The 17,184-nt window shown below is 38.3% G+C and overlaps 1 protein-coding gene across 2 annotated transcripts in view; it reads left to right on the top strand.

The window, feature by feature from the left end:
• Positions 1-1,432: 1,432 nt before the first annotated feature.
• dph1 (diphthamide biosynthesis 1) overlaps positions 1,433-17,184 on the top strand; it is a 68,828-nt gene continuing 53,076 nt past the window's right edge. For both annotated transcript variants that reach the window (XM_083914507.1, XM_083914506.1), the window contains exons 1-2: positions 1,433-1,488; positions 5,477-5,626. In XM_083914507.1, the coding sequence (XP_083770633.1) occupies positions 1,437-1,488; positions 5,477-5,626 (202 nt within the window). In that variant the 5' untranslated portion in view covers positions 1,433-1,436. The remainder of the gene's footprint in view (positions 1,489-5,476; positions 5,627-17,184) is intronic.

Below are 17,184 nucleotides of genomic sequence, written 5' to 3'. Positions count from 1 at the left end.
AGACTCCTCAAATCCTCCTTAATAATGTAGACTTTGGTGCCTTCGGTTTTCCTTAAAATCCCTTCATTTTCTGCTCTCCTCTCCACTCGTAATTGTTACATTTCTGTGATCTTGTCTCTGCTTTCCACCTATGGAGCACAGCTCGCTGATGCGCTCAAGGAAGGAGAATGTGTGTTGTACCGCCTCAGCCCCTCCACCGGGCAGCATCCTGCTCCATCCCTCTCACTGCTTTCATCCCTGTCTGCGCCAGCCTGGCACACACTGCTCCCTGACACCAGAGTTCATAGTAAATATGATGTGACACAGCAGGACCAAACTATGCATTCGACAACAATATAAATATATTAACCACAAAACATCAGGGGAGATTTTATGTGATGCTCATCATGCTGCAGAGGGATCCAGCTTTCATAAAAGCCACTGATTGATTTGCTGATCAAATAGCCTCTACTCTACCCAAATCAATACCCTATAGATAATGGACATGGGCTAATGCATTAGATGAACTGAGTCTCTCTCTCTCTCTCTCTCTCTCTCTCTCTCTCTCTCTCTCTCTCTCTCTGTCACACACACACACACGCACACGCACACGCACACACACACACACTGATACATACGTATTATTACAAAATGTATGCCTACCAACTGTGCTATTTTTACACTCTAATTCAATTGTATCGTTCCTATATTGTTATATTTTATTTGTATTTCTTTATTAATTTGAAATTATATCCTAAGCATCACTGAATTTCCTGTTTTATTCTATTTATTGTTTTCTTTCAATTTCATATTTATTCTATGCTGTCTCACTTTTATTTGTTAATGCTACTCTAATTTTTATTTTTATATATTGTAGCTATGTAAATGTAACTGTCACTGATGGTATACTAATTATAATTTACTTTCATATTGTCTCATTAATTATCTTAGTTTACTTATTTTTATTATTATTATTATTTACATTGTATGTACATTTAATTTGCTAAGATGCAGTTTTAGGCTACCTAAGTGCTTGCTATACATTACATTGGGCAACAAGATATTTTTAGTTGTTCTTCGTATTTTATCGTCACTGAGGATAATGAAGGTTGCACTTCACACCACAGAAATGTACCGCAATGAACTGTCTGGTCCAGGGGTGTCCAACCCTGCTCCTGCAGAGTAGCTGTCCTGCATGTTTTACGTTGCTCCTAACCCCAACACACCTGATTCTGATGAGTTTAAGCTTCAGCTGCTTAATAACGAGCACATCATTATAACAGTGGTTCTCCGGGACCAGGGTTGGTTACCCTGTGTCTCTCGGTATGGTCCTGTCCTCCTGTCCCGTCCACTGACATCGGTTACATCGGTGCTCGACTACCCTTCACTGACTTCTTCACTCGATTGCTTTCGCCTTTTCATCTCCTCACATGTCTCATGTTTGGAAGAAAAAAAACATGGCAGCGCCCATGAGTGAAGTCCAGATTGTTGCTGCTAAAAAGCCCACAGGTAAATATTGACATCGAATATGAAATATTTCATACCGTAGAAAGACAAATATATAAGTCGTATTCGTGCTCTTGCTTCCACGTCGATGACGCGTATCTACAGCGACACTCAACAAGAACAAGAACACAGCATAAAGAGGGAGACTCGCCTGGTTTGCATGGTGTTTAGTAACATTAGATATGTTCAGTGCTGTCAGCTTACATGAAAAAAAACATGCTTTTTGCCGCTTAATGTATGCGGTGTCTCACCAGACGTGATGAGTGTGATGTGTGTTAATGAAAGATGGATTGTTTCGTCACTATTCCTGTCATCGCACGCAACATTTTCTCTGACTGCAGAATAAATATTTACCGAAAAAAGTTGCCGCTGAGCAATCTTCATGGTGGCAAAGTATTTAATAAAATTTCTACTGTGTTTCGACTTAAGACTTTTGTTACACATACACATATTGTAGTTTTGGGTGAGGGCATATCTGGGTGAAGTCAGGTAATTTGGGACATCAGATAAACACTATTACCAAAGTCTTCTCTCCCGATTTAGGTCATATCTCAATAACAATATATGTATTTAGTAATTGAATACCCGATTTAGGTCATATCTCAATAACGATATATGTATTTAGTAATTGAATACCCGATTTAGGTCATATCTCAATAACAATATATGTATTTAGTGATAAGTAGTCTATATGAAACAACCTCATGGTATATTTTTGTATACGCCGGTGTGAACTGAATAATTGACAAATAAAAAAAAGTACTGAGTATTCAGTGTTAGAATCAGAACATAAAGCTTTATCCAAATAAAAGAACTGCCGTAATGCAGTTTGGCCACTGGTTTAATAATATTACTCCTATTACTTCTATTGACTTTATCTCAATACATCAGGATATCTGTCAATCTCACTTTCAAAGTCCCTTTTCTCCTCAAAGTCAGAACAGCAGATATGTGGAGTATTGATCGTCTAATGTAGTCCAGTTGATGTTAATCACATTTACCTCTGTGGTAATGTAAAGTAAGAAAAAAAACATGATTTTCAAAAGATAGTACCTTGTGTATTTCAGAAAACATTTTCTGAGAAGGGAACATAAAAAGAAACACGAGTCTGTTGCAGAAACTACAGTTTGCTAGTTGCCTCTTATTTTCAAAAGATAAACAGGTGGCCCTTAGAGGACAAAATGATTTCAAATTGTCAGTCCAGCAATTCCATTCAATCCTTCAATCCTCTTTGACTAGCAATATCAAAAAGTCTTACACCTCGAATTATCTCTACATCAAGTGAGATGATGCAGTGCTTCCCTTGTGCCCCACATCTTGAAAAAAGAGCCCCTCAATTAAAAATTCACTAGGCAAGATTTCTTAAATTAATGGTTAGCCATTTTCAAGAATAACAACAGATGGTGCAGGAAACATTTTGATTGACTGCATTTTTTGTTTGTTTTAATGTATGATTCAAATGTGTAATTTACTTGGACTGTGCTTTGACAATAGCTCCAATCAATTGAGCATTTAAACTGTAGTAGAGGAAAAGAAAAAGTGTCGTCGTTGTCTGGTGGCAAAGAATTATATAGAAGTAGTTCTGTAGCTACATAAATTATGAGTGTGTGACTTTTTATTACGTTTTACATTTACATTTTTGACAAATAAGTGATGTTACAGATAAAACACTATCATTTTGAATAAATTATTTATTGAACGTAACAGAGCCAGCCAAGTTGCATAAAATAATGCAAAGTGGTGCATTTCCTTACAGTGGAAGCGTAAACTTATGAAACACTTTCAATGACCACATAAAAACTTGAATGTTATTCCAAATAAAACTTGTATGCCATATATACAGTGGGTACGGAAAGTATTCAGACCCCCTTAAATTTTTTACTCTTTGTTAAATTGCAGCCATGTGCTAAAATCATTTAAGTTCATTTTTTTTCCTTTTAATGTACACACAGCACCCCATATTGACAGAAAAACACAGAATTGTAGACATTTTTACAGATTTATTAAAAAAGAAAAACTGAAATATCACATGGACATAAGTATTCAGACCCTTTGCTCAGTATTGAGTGGAAGCACCCTTTTGAGCTAATACAGCCGTGAGTCTTCTTGGGAATGATGCAACTAGTTTTTCACACCTGGATTTGGGGATCCTCTGCCATTCCTCCTTGCAGATCCTCTCCAGTTCTGTCAGGTTGGATGGTGAACGTTGGTGGACAGCCATTTTGAGGTCTCTCCAGAGATGCTCAATTGGGTTCAAGTCAGGGCTCTGGCTGGGCCATTCAAGAACAGTCACAGAGTTGTTCCGAAGCCACTCCTTCGTCATTTTAGCTGTGTGCTTAGGGTCATTGTCTTGTTGGAAGGTGAACCGTCGGCCCAGTCTGAGGTCCATAGCACTCTGGAAAAGGTTTTCGTCCAGGATATCTCTGTACTTGGCCGCATTCATCTTTCCTTCAATTGCAACCAGTCGTCCTGTCCCTGCAGCTGCAAAACACCCCCACAGCATGATGCTCCCACCACCACACTTGACTGTAGGGATGGTGTTGGGCAGGTGATGAGCGGTGCCTGGTTTTCTCCACACATACCGCTTAGAATTAAGGCCAAAAAGTTCTATCTCTGTCTCATCAGACCAGAGAATCTTATTTATCATAGTCTGGGAGTCCTTCATGTGTTTTTTGGCAAATTCTATGCGGGCTTTCATGTGTCTTACTCTGAGGAGAGGCTTCCGTCGGGCCACTCTGCCATAAAGCCCTGACTGGTGGAGGGCTGCAGTGATGGTTGACTTTCTTGAACTTTCTCCCATCTCCTCACTGCATCTCTGGAGTTCAGCCACTGTGATCTTTGGGTTCTTCTTTACCTCTCTCACCAAGGCTCTTCTCCCCCGATTGCTCAGTTTGGTTGGACGGCCAGCTCTTGGAAGAGTTCTTGTCATCCCATACGTCTTCCATTTAAGGATTATGGAGGCCACTGTGCTCTTGGGAACTTTAAGTGCAGCAGAAATTTTTTTGTATCCATGGCCAGATCTGTGCCTTGCCACAATTCTGTCTCTGAGCTCTTCAGGCAGTTCCTTCGACCTCATGATTCTCATCTGCTCTGACATGCACTGTGAGCTGTAAGGTCTTATAGAGACAGGTGTGTGGCTTCCTTAATCAAGTCCAATCATTAGAATTAAACACAGCTGGACTCCAATGAAGGTGTAGAACCATCTCATGGATGATCAGAAGAAATAGACAGTACCTGAGGTAAATATACAAGTGTCACAGCAAAGGGTCTGAATACTTATGTCCATGTGATATTTCAGTTTTTCTTTTTTAATAAATCTGTAAAAATGTCTACAATTCTGTGTTTTTCTGTCAATATGGGGTGCTGTGTGTACATTAAAAGGAAAAAAAATGAACTTAAATGATTTTAGCACATGGCTGCAATTTAACAAAGAGTAAAAAATTTAAGGGGGTCTGAATACTTTCCGTACCCACTGTATATATATATATGAGGCAAATAATAAAGAGTGTAGGTCCCCAAATAAGATTACAATGTGGGGCTACATCAGGGCCATTAAAATCTGAGCCAAATCAACTTCTTTTACATTTAATCTGGAATAACAATCCACCCTGGAGCTTTTAGGAAATCATTAAAATGCAATATGGACACATTTGTGGTGCTCTTTAATTCCACAGCTCTCATACTCCTTACAAGGTGACATTATCATTTGGATGTGTAAATTAATTTTTCCTTCACACCCCAAGGGGGCCAGTGTGAACTGTAGAACATGGTTGAAGCCTGTTTTAAAGCATGAGTCTTTATGTGGTGCAGAGTGACCTGTACTGAGGCGTCCATCTGAATAACTTCACTGATAACTTTAACGTTATTATCGGTCTGTGCTTTTTTGCATAATATTCTCAGTTAGGTCTGATAGATCAATAGATATGGTGTCCTCTTTTAAACCTGTGTTCACCGCATTGCCAACAGCTCAATCATTTAACTTTCTCCTCAGTCCGTGGACCACGGCGGGTAGCCAATCAAATTCCAGATGAAATCCTGCAAGACCCTGAGTTACAGGAGGCAATCAAAGCCCTGCCTGCAAATTACAACTTTGAGCTTCACAAGACTGTTTGGCGAGTGAGACAAGCGAAGGCTAAGAGAGGTGAGTTCTGTTCTTTCTGAAAACACTTGAGTCACTTTGCACATGGTTAAGTATCTGTATTTAAAGCCACTGTGTTTACTGATGGGGGAAATATGCCAGATTTCAAATGAGAAGATCAGTTGAATACGCTTTATAACAAAGGTGAAATGGGGTCTGTTTGCTTCTCACTTTAGAAAATTAGAGGTTGAACACAACATGGGCATTTATTATAACAGCTGAAGTGACCTTGTATACCACAATGTTCCTAAGTGAAGTCTAACCACAGTGTAGACAGCTAAAGTGCTTGTGCTAGAGGCTTTTAAATTGCTGATTTCTGATTTTGTTGCATTAGCTGAATTGTATCAGAGGCTGGATGAAGTTACATGGAATTAAAGGATCTGCAATATAGTCTTTTACACAGCCTGTATAGAATAGCTCCAATTTACATATTATCAGCATTATCATATTAACAAGTAGGGATCTGTCCCCAAACCTAATACTGCCATTACACTGTGCCATCATAGCCTTCTTAATACAAACCGGATTCCAAAAAAGTTGGGACACTATACAAATCGTGAATAAAAACTGAATGCAATGATGTGGAGGTGCCAACTTCTAATATTTTATTCAGAATAGAACATAAATCACTGAACAAAAGTTTAAACTGAGAAAATGTATCATTTTAAGGGAAAAATATGTTGATTCAAAATTTCATGGTGTCAACAAATCCCCAAAAAGTTGGGACAAGGCCATTTTCACCACTGTGTGGCATCTCCCCTTCTTCTTACAACACTCAACAGACGTCTGGGGACTGAGGAGACCAGTTTCTCAAGTTTAGAAATAGGAATGCTCTCCCATTCTTGTCTAATACAGGCCTCTAACTGATCAATCGTCTTGGGCCTCCTTTGTCGCACCTTCCTCTTTATGATGCGCCAAATGTTCTCTATAGGTGAAAGATCTGGACTGCAGACTGGCCATTTCGGTACCCGGATCCTTCTCCTACGCAGCCATGATGTTGTGATTGATGCAGAATGTGGTCTGGCATTATCTTGTTGAAAAATGCAGGGTCTTCCCTGAAAGAGATTACGTCTGGATGGGAGCATATGTTGTTCTAGAACCTGAATATATTTTTCTGCATTGATGGTGCCTTTCCAGACATGCAAGCTGCCCATGCCACACGCACTCATGCAACCCCATACCATCAGAGATGCAGGCTTCTGAACTGAGCGTTGATAACAACTTGGGTTGTCCTTGTCCTCTTTGGTCCGGATGACATGGCGTCCCACATTTCCAAAAAGAACTTCAAATCGTGACTCGTCTGACCACAGAACAGTCTTCCATTTTGCCACACTCCATTTTAAATGATCCCTGGCCCATTTAAAACGCCTGAGCTTGTGGATCTTGCTTAGAAAAGGCTTCTTCTTTGCACTGTAGAGTTTCAGCTGGCAACGGCGGATGGCACGGTGGATTGTGTTCACTGACAATGGTTTCTGGAAGTATTCCTGAGCCCATTCTGTGATTTCCTTTACAGTAGCATTCCTGTTTGTGGTGCAGTGTCGTTTAAGGGCCCGGAGATCACGGGCATCCAGTATTGGTTTATGGCCTTGACCCTTACGCACAGAGATTGTTCCAGATTCTCTGAATCTTCGGATGATATTATGCACAGTTGATGATGATAACTGCAAAGTCTTTGCAATTTTTCGCTGGTTAACACCTTTCTGATATTGCTCCACTATCTTTCTGCGCAACATTGTGGGAATTGGTGATCCTCTACCCATCTTGGCTTCTGAGAGACACTGCCACTCTGAGAAGCTCTTTTTATACCCAATCATGTTGCCAATTGACCTAATTGGTGTTAATTGGTCTTCCAGCTCTTCGTTATGCTCAAATTGACTTTTTCCAGCCTCTTATTGCTACTTGTCCCAACTTTTTTGGGATTTGTTGACACCGTGAAATTTTGAATCAACATATTTTTCCTTTAAAATGATACATTTACTCGGATTAAACTTTTGATCTGTCATCTACGTTCTATTCTGAATAAAATATTGACATTTGCCATCTCCACATCATTGCATTCAGTTTTTATTCACAATTTGTGTAGTGTCCCAACTTTTTTGGAATCCGGTTTGTATTATTAATACATATTTATGCCCCTTAATGTCAGTCAGAAGACACTAGAAGATGTAAATAATAGGCTAGATGAAGGTGCCGGTTGAATAATTAAGTACTTTCTATTGTATGATTACTCACACCTCATTAACAACTGTTGCAAGTTTAAAAAAAGATTAGCAGTACAGAGTATGAAGGAATACACAGGATGCACAGTGTTAAGAATCTTATGCCAAAGGACAAGGACAATGTGCAGGCATTCATTCAAAATGCCATCAGTTCACACAGGTTTATCCAGTGTTGTAACAAATCAAAAACCGACCCAGTCTCAGGGAAAAAATTTTTTTTTTTTATCTGCTGTGTTTACTCTTATTGGACAGCATAAAGATTCATTGTGAACAAAGTGTCTGATGCAACGCGATATTTAGATGCTTGCATACTGTATATAAGAGATGGACGTGATGTCACCCATTGGTTTGTGGACTACAGTTCTGAAGCCAGGAGATAAGCATTTTGGCTCTCGCCATTTTGGTTTTGTGAAAACGGACGTGACCATATTTGGGCAAGGGGGCGGGGCATGGGAGGAGTGCTATGCAGCAGATATATATCTGTCATTTATATGGTGCTGTACAAAGCTGTGGACTAACCAGTTTCCCTTTAGTTACCAGCTTATGCTAGCTAGCTAACGTTACAACTTAACATAAACAAATTCATGGCTATTCTAATGTACGCAGGGCTGTGCATATGTATGGCTCAACCTCTATCCAGCCGGTAGCACAGTGAGCTGTCAATCACAATGTAGCCTTAAATAAATAAATCAAGTGAGAAATAAGGTTATTTTCCAATTGACTTCTATACAATCAGACTTCTTTTTGGAACCAGTGCAGTCGCCTCCTGCTGGACATTAGAGAGAACGCAAGTTAAAGGCACTTCCGCATTGACTTCACTTTTCAGACCTGGGAGCTACACCCATCTTTATTATACCTTCTATGGATGCAGTTGGAAGATGGTGTGAGACAAAATCAGGATTGACTTAATCTTTGCTTTCCCAACTTAATAAAACAAAATCTAACACATGCATACATAAATATACATTTACTGAATTGTTATTTATCATTAAAATAATAATAATTATACAGGAATTTAAAAGAATAGATTGGCCTTATTGTCACAATACCAGATCCAGCTATTTGAGTCAGCTTTCTCACAGCGTCTTCATTGCGCTTTTATTACGCTCTGCCATCTGTGTGAAAGGTACATAACACTGAACTTGTGAATGGGGATGTGTTGGCCTTCCTTGATCTTCGGGAGCGACGATTTTTACCGGCTACACTCCCACTGCAGCTGATAGTGTTTAAACTCAAATGTCTTCTCATCATCCATGCAACACACATTTTGTGTGCAGTGTAACTACAAACAAATAAAATACTTTGTATTTTTTGAATGTCCCATATTGAACGCATACTCGGCCTCATGAACAACAAACACTTCAAACCCAGTCTCAAAGTAAAAGGAGGGGAAATATTCTACTACAAAACTGACAGACTGACAGACGTAATTTTTTGTTCTTCATTGGTATTATTTCAGAACACTGTAAACTAGGGTATGGTGTGATCTAAAATGTATATTATGGTATAATTTGAAGCATAGACGGTAACGATATTATATCACGGTATATTGATTTATCTTTAAATGTCTCTATAAATGCTTCTCAATTACTGTACATTTACTTTACTAAAATGCACATTTGAGGCTCTTCTTTTTTTGTTTATTTTCTACAATCAGTGGAAATATTTTTTTACTTCACTACATTTATCTGATAACTTAAGTTACTTGTTATTTTACCAATTTAGATTTTTGCTTCACACCAACATACAGTGTTTGCAGAGTAAACAAATACTTCTCTGTCCATTCGCTGTTGAATTGCATTTTTTTTTCAATGAAAAAAGAAACATTGTGACGGTGATTTAACTAGACTGAAATGATTGCAAGAATAACAACAGGCTGTTAATATTGTTAAGGAGAGGAGATATGCAGAATTAGAAGGAGTGCGCGGAGCGGAGCGTTGTGGCCTTGCATGAGCAAGTTTCCCAGCGCACAGGTAATTGACGCGCTGAGACAGTTGCGCTGAGCTGCGAGAGAGGACAGCAGTGAACATCGGCCACAAATTACTTTTGCACATAGGCTTCTGCTCAAAGAGCCAGTAAATATTCCCTCACAGGCCGGATGCTCATGCATTGTGTAGTTAAGTCAGAGCTGCTCTGCAGGTTACACGGTAGAGTCAGAATCCATACCGTAACCCAAATTCCTACCGTCTATACACCTACTGTAAACTGCTAAAAAAAAATGTGGGTCACTTAAAACATAGTACAGTCAATAGGGGTGTTGGGGAAATAAATGATTCATGTAAGAATTAAGATTTTTCTAAGTTTCTGACTCGGCGCACTCACACTGTCCGCCTGTACCGTGCCCCGGGCTTTATGGTACTTGCCCCCCCCCCCCCCCCCACTGGCCAGCCCGTTTGTACTCACACTGCCTGGGCCTCGCGCAAATGCTTCTTGCCTTTCCATACGTCATCACGCCGTAACACGTCACACACATTGATTGACGTCATCGCGATGCGTTGCTTTGTTTACAAGTCTTTCCATAGTTCCGGAGTTTTTGTGTGTCTTTTTCGACTGATTTTGAATATTTTCATCCGACCAAATCTGCAGTAAACACTCCACCTCCGCATCACACCAACGTGAACCTTTCGCCACCATTGTTGTTGTTGTTAAATGTCTGCGCATGGTCCGTCTTTTTATTTTTTTTTCTATGTCCGAACAGGCGCACATAAAATGACGTCAGAGCCGCCGTAGGCCTAGTGCTGTGCTCGTACACGTGCACACGCTTGTGCTCGTACATGTGCAAACACGCTTTACAAAAGCCCACGTCTCTCAAAATGGACCGTGGGCGGCCAGCTGGCCACAGCTAAGCGAGGAGCGGTTGCACTTAAACTGGTCAAACAGACTAGGCTTTACTCGTAAAACCTGTTTGGGTCCGGTATGAAAGTCAGTGTGAGTTCGCCCTCAAATCATAAATTCCAAAAATGTATTTTTAAATCAATTTTTTTCTTTTCCACAAAATAACCTAGATATTGCTTGCCTGATATCAGACAGAATTGTCAACTCTTTACATCTTGTTCACGTCTGAGTTAGACCAGAGGACGGAACATCCCTTTAGTTTAATGGCGTTATTGGGAAATCCTCTGGGGTTGTTATCATGTTACCACTGTAATTCACCTATTTGGTTCATCACAGGCCATACGTTGGCGAGGAAAATGTGGTGTAGTGATGGCCAATAAGAAATTAACTTTAGCCCTGTCTTTAGCCCTTTTTTTCCCCTCCACTCTTTCCTCGTCTTTGTTTATGCTCTGGATCCCGCTTGCAAGCACTTCCAGTTGGCAGAGCTGGGTTGGTAGTTCCTATTACTGTTGTCATACTAATTTGTACTCTGTCTTGTCTTGGTCTCAGAAAAAGAAGACTCAGGATTTTATTTCAAGACCACACCTCCAGGGATATCACTTAATTGCCTGTGCATTGTCTTATTTCTTTCATTTTTTTCATATTTACATTTCCATTTTTGACATAAACACTACACGCCGCTGTATCACTTAAAGATTCAACAGCAGAGAGCGGAAACCTCTGTGCTATTTGCTATGGTCTATGGCAACGGAAAAATCATTTTTTTGGAACTGCCTTTTGAAACATTTGATTAAAGTATTACATTGTTTTACCAGCCCTTATAGCATTATAAGGTGATAATAAAAAACAAAGATTGAAATACTATAAGGACTTTTTGAAGAGCTGATGTTAGTCTTTAATTTGTCACTATCAAGGAAGAGCTATACAATTACAAAATCAGTTAGAGAAACAAAGAGGGAGAGACATTAGAATGGCAGTTAATGGAGTGTTTCACTTTCACTCTCTAGTTGTAGTAGAGAAAGGCGTATTAGTAGTAGGTAATACACACAGTAATTTGCAGGTTTTCATAAATTGGATCTAATTTCATATACACTCCGGATTAATCTGGAGGTGTGAATTTGTGCACTGAAAACTGTGTTATTAACCTTATCAAGAGAAAATCACCTAATTTTGAGGTGCTGCTGGATCATGACCCACACACCCAGACATGGCTGCTTTTTATTTTGTAATGGTTTTCGCATAGTAACAGGTGCAATTTGACACCCTTAAAATAATGAGACAATAGTCTAATATTCATGTTTGCAGATCTTACGCTCACCAATGTGACGTGACTGATGTATAGTGTTGACATGAATAAATGTCAACACAATATTAGGGATGGAACGGTTCACAAAACCCACTGTTCGGTTCATTTCACGGTTTTGGGGTCACGGTTTTTCGGTTCGGTTCGGTTGTTTTTTTCGCTTTCTTTTAGATTCTAAAAATACCATGTATCAGATCTGTAGCCTGATAATTAGATTATTTTATTAATCAGATATTCTTAAGGACATGTCATGCAATCATGCAAAAACTGAAATAATGAGGCAGCTTGCTTAGTGATTACTGTAACAATATTTAATGAAAATGAAGTGAGATTTTGAAACAGTAGGAGACACATTGCTACATTTACATGTTCATTTATTTAGTTGGCAAAAAGGTAAACAATTGTTTGCCTTCTAGGTAAGAATATAAACACTTTTACATTACATTAAATATGAAGAAAATAGGTTTTCTTTCACTAAAATATGCACAAACATCAAGCTACATCAGGGTTATTCAATTAATGTGGAATTGAGGCCGGTTGACGAAAATGATCAAAAATGAGGAGCTGGAAAAATATTCATTCAGCATCACATTAATGGATATTGTAAAACAATACAGTGACATAGGAGTACATACAGTATATTGTCTTTAATTAATCAATGTAAATATTAGTCATGACCTCAAAGTACAACAAGCTTGTCAAAAACAATCCTTGTTAAATGAACAAACCTGTTAACCAGAGGCTTTCACTCAATTATTAGACTAAAGTACAAGTTTGAGGCTCTTGTCCTTTACATGAGTATTTTATTCACATGCTACTTTATACTTCTAATCCACTACAAATCAGTGGAAATATTATACTTTTTACCCTACTACATTTATCTGATTACTTCAGTCACTAGTTACTTTACCAGGCTGACAAGCACATATGAAACATTAGTTTATTCATCACAAACTGGACTGACACAAATGAACGTAACATAAATGCAGATTGCATGATTTTTCTGAAAATGCCTTCTCAACTTCTCCTCTTTACACACCCATATGGCTGCAGGGTAAACACAGGCTTCACAGAGACATAAACAAAAACGTCTCTGTCCGTTCTCTGGTGAACTGGCGGTTTTCTGTGTCCACCTTTCTTTTTTTCAGAGCAGAAAGAAACATTGATGTGGTGATTTAACCACAGCTTTAACCAGACAGAAACGATTGAGAAAAACAACAGGAGGGGCTTAGCGAGCTGTTGCCAAGAGGATTCGGAAACCCACGAAGAAGGGCGTGCGTGGCGTTGTGGCTGTGTGCCTACAGGCCGCGAATGGAGCAAGTCTCCCATATATATATATATATATATATATATATTAGCTGTTCAGTAAAACAATTGCTGCTAATAAAGTCAGAGATTGTTAATTTCCAACAGTGGGCTATATGTAGCGGCTATCAGCTTTTTCCTGCTCCAAACTATCGTTATTATATCGGCCTTTAAAAATCACGGTGGACCTCTAGTTGGTTTACTAATAGTTTTCTTACAACTGTTTTAACATTTACTTTACTGAAAATGTAAAAAAATGATTTTTTTGTCTTTGCACACTTCAAAAGCTTATTGCTTATTTTGTCAGTCTTTGACCCAATTTCTGAAACCTGCAATTTATGTAATACCTAACACTGCCTCTACAAATAGACAGTGAAAGTGAAGTACTGTATGAGTCATCAACAGCCATTTATAATTTCTAGTTCAGTGAAAACTGGATTTATTTAGATTGAAATGTTCTGGTACTTTAAGAATGCATTCACATTATTTAAAGTCTCTTTTAAAAGAATACTGACATGCCCTTTTTTACATTGCAAGGGTTACAGTATTTCTTCCTCTTGTCCATACTGGGTACAAAGAGATCTACTTCCTAAAGTAATTTCAGTGATGGAGCAACACAATCCTATCTAAATCGTCTATATACTACTATGTGTATATGTATGGGCATATGAGTATTGGTTTAAGATTGCCTTTAACAGCATACTTACCTCAATGTCTGCCCTCATGCATTGTTATTACATGTATGTGTTAATGTTTAAGTTGGTGTTCTCAGTGAAACAGGTTTTATGGTAGTGTTACAATGGCGGCCTCCAGCCTAAGAAAAAAATCGTCCTTCACTAATGTAAATGTCAAAATGTGTAGTCCTTCAGTGGCTCCTGCCTTGGGTGGAAATATGCAGATGGCATACCAAGAGGATTTAATCATTTTTAGATGTCCCTGTGGGGTTTGTGTGGTTTACCACAGCTTGCTGGCTTTGCTTTTTGTAGTGTGACGTTTTTCTTTTTTTTTTCTTTTTTAAATCAGAGCTCAAACTCACTCTCCCTCTCTCTCTCTAAATTAGGAAAGCATAACTCACCTTATCACCTAAGCCTCTCTCTCTGTTCCTCTTTGTGTCCATCTGTTTCTTTGTCAGCTTTTGAACTCCTCTTGAGTCTCAAGCACTGTGCTTTTGAAATAGAGGACTGAGGAAGATGCAGCTGAATCATACTTTAGTGCCCAGCCAGAGTTTATAAAATGGTCAAAAGCCTTGTTGTTTTGCCCAGTTTTCTCATTTTAATCTAATTGTGTGTTGATTTTATGATATAATCTATTGCACATCTCAACTCTTTACAGGAGCAGCTTACTTGCCTAGAGTTTTTCTGAATGCTGTCTGCTGTCTTGATAACAATCACACATTCCGTTAAGATACAGACTACAAAAATATAATGAGAAAAGTTATTGTATCAGTGATGCAATAATAGGAATACGAATCCCGACCAACAAACAAGCCAGACAGAGGTTTTTCCAGCTAGCCATTAACAAATAAGATGCAAGCAGTGAAGAAGAAGAGAGAGAATAAGTGGATTTGTGTTTTCCAGCCTTGGTTTGTGTTCTTTACATGGAAATATATTACACAATCATATGCTTTTTTCCAGGTAATGCCATTGGCCCTTTTGGGTTCAGTTTAGAGTAATATTACAATGCTTTAAGACAATACAGGCAGGTTTACTTTTCCTAGATGTGTTTAAATAAGTATCATATTGAAACTACAGCTGGACCAATACTGTTGTAGGCAGATATCAATATGTGAGAGTAATACAAATCTGATGATGACATATTGGCAGGTTCTTTGTTTTTAGCATAAACACCCAAAATCAATTCATCTTTTTCATGAGGATTCTTTAAATGTAAAAAAATGTGTCAAAGATGTATGCTGAACCAACTTATTCATCATTCAGCAGAAGTGTGTTTAAAGAAAATCGTTCTATATTTTATATTACTTTACACTAAAAACAAATATAAATGCCACATTAAGAGGAAATGGGTTACATGGTGAATGGCCCTACCTACAGTAGGTTTTGGTTTTCACACCTAATTTTACATTAACTTCTTATGTACACATCTTAAAATAGACATTCCTACATTTAAGGGAACCTTAATGTCTTGAGTTGAAAAGGTTATCCCTTTCATTCTTATAACTTATTTTAACAATTAAAAGTTGTTAACCATTAAATACCCTCTGACAAACCATGATTGAGTTGGTTGTCCCAAAGTATGGGTTTGGTTGTCCCAATAGTTATCAATGGACTTTCATTAAAAGAAAATGTGATTTAAAAAAAAAAAAGAAACATTTGTAACTTTTTTATATATATTTGTTTAAAGCTAGAACCATCAAATAAAGTTTTCAAGTGATAGTCACCATTGCTGTGATACCCCTCATGGCCCTTTGTATTTTGACCTTTCTCACAGCCTAAGAGCATAATGTCTGGCAACCGTCTCTTTCTTTTGAAGTTCCTGACCATTCTGCCAAAGGTGATCACTGAGGGGAAGCAAATCAAAGAAGCAAAAAAACAAACAAAAAACATCACTACCTACATATCCATAACTGAAAAAAAAATGTCCAGCCCCCAGAGCAGTGGGACAACTGTCCCCGGTCTCCCCTACAGCCATTTAAATAAGTTATACATTTCTTGTTGTTAAGCCATGCACACAACTACAGTACTACAACTTATTTGGAATAACAGAGGAATTAGACATCGAGATAGATATAAGGAGCAAAAAGCAGTATGGCCTTGAGGGTCTCGGTAGACCTTGAAAGTGAAAGTGTTCTCCTGCGGTGATTGTGAAGTGCCTGAGGAGGTGTTCTGTTTTCTCAAGGTCTTCTTACAGCTAAACTACAGATAGTCAAAAGATTAGCACAGTTGACGGTTTCTCTCTGGATGTTTCATTGAGCTTCAAGACAATATGCAACATGTAGTGAATTTTGTTTTTACAGTTACTTTTATTAGAGGGCGGGGTGTGGGGAAAAATAAGAGACAGGTTCTTATGATAATAAGGATAATAATCTTATATAAGAATTCTCTGGATTTTAAATAACATTTTGAATCAAGGATTGTCTCAATACTGATATGAACTACACATCCAGCTAAGACACAGTTTGCCCACCCCACTAAACAGAACAGAGACAAACAAGTGGCTGGTGACTTGTTTTTTTCCAAATTAATTAATAGTCCCTCTCTAGATAGTCTCTTTGTGCATCCCCGATAAAAAAATAAAACTAGCATGTCCATTAGGGGTGTGCACCAATACCTATCTAGATACAGGGGCTATTATATGATTCAGGGAACGGTACATTTTCATATATAATAATTAGGTGGGGTTCGATGCGATACGGTGTAGTCTCATACAGTTCTCAACATTTAATGAAGACATTCATTTTACATAATAAATTCAAAATAATTCGATTCTATAAAAGTGACACTGCTGCGTACCTTCAAAGAGATATATTTCATAAAAGACCAGGGAATCGGATTGATGTTTGCCAGTCATTGAGATAAGTTACTTTTCTAGAAGCATGCCCATCAATAGAGCTGTGTGCTGTGTAAGGGAGGGTTAGAGAATCCTCTGAACATACAAAGAGAGCCAGGTCTCTATCAGGAGAGAGAGAGTCCTATGATAAACCCTGGGAAAAAAAGAAACACTATTCTTGACCAACCCACATATATAAATCAATGCACAGCTCCAGAATAAATGTACCATCATTTGATTTACATTTTTCACAAATTGGAGATACAGATGGGGTAAAATGTATGTAGCATGACCTTAGAATAATTAACGGTGAATCCCTTTGAACTGAATTAACATGTCTAGTATTTATTGAACAACTATGAATGCAGGAGTTGCAGTCCTCCATATTTTAA

This window comes from Echiichthys vipera (genome assembly GCF_963691815.1).
Source record: "Echiichthys vipera genome assembly, chromosome: 5".
NCBI lineage: Eukaryota > Metazoa > Chordata > Actinopteri > Perciformes > Trachinidae > Echiichthys > Echiichthys vipera.
Note: the sequence above shows the minus strand (reverse complement) of the source record. Positions and strands in the feature narration are given on the sequence as shown.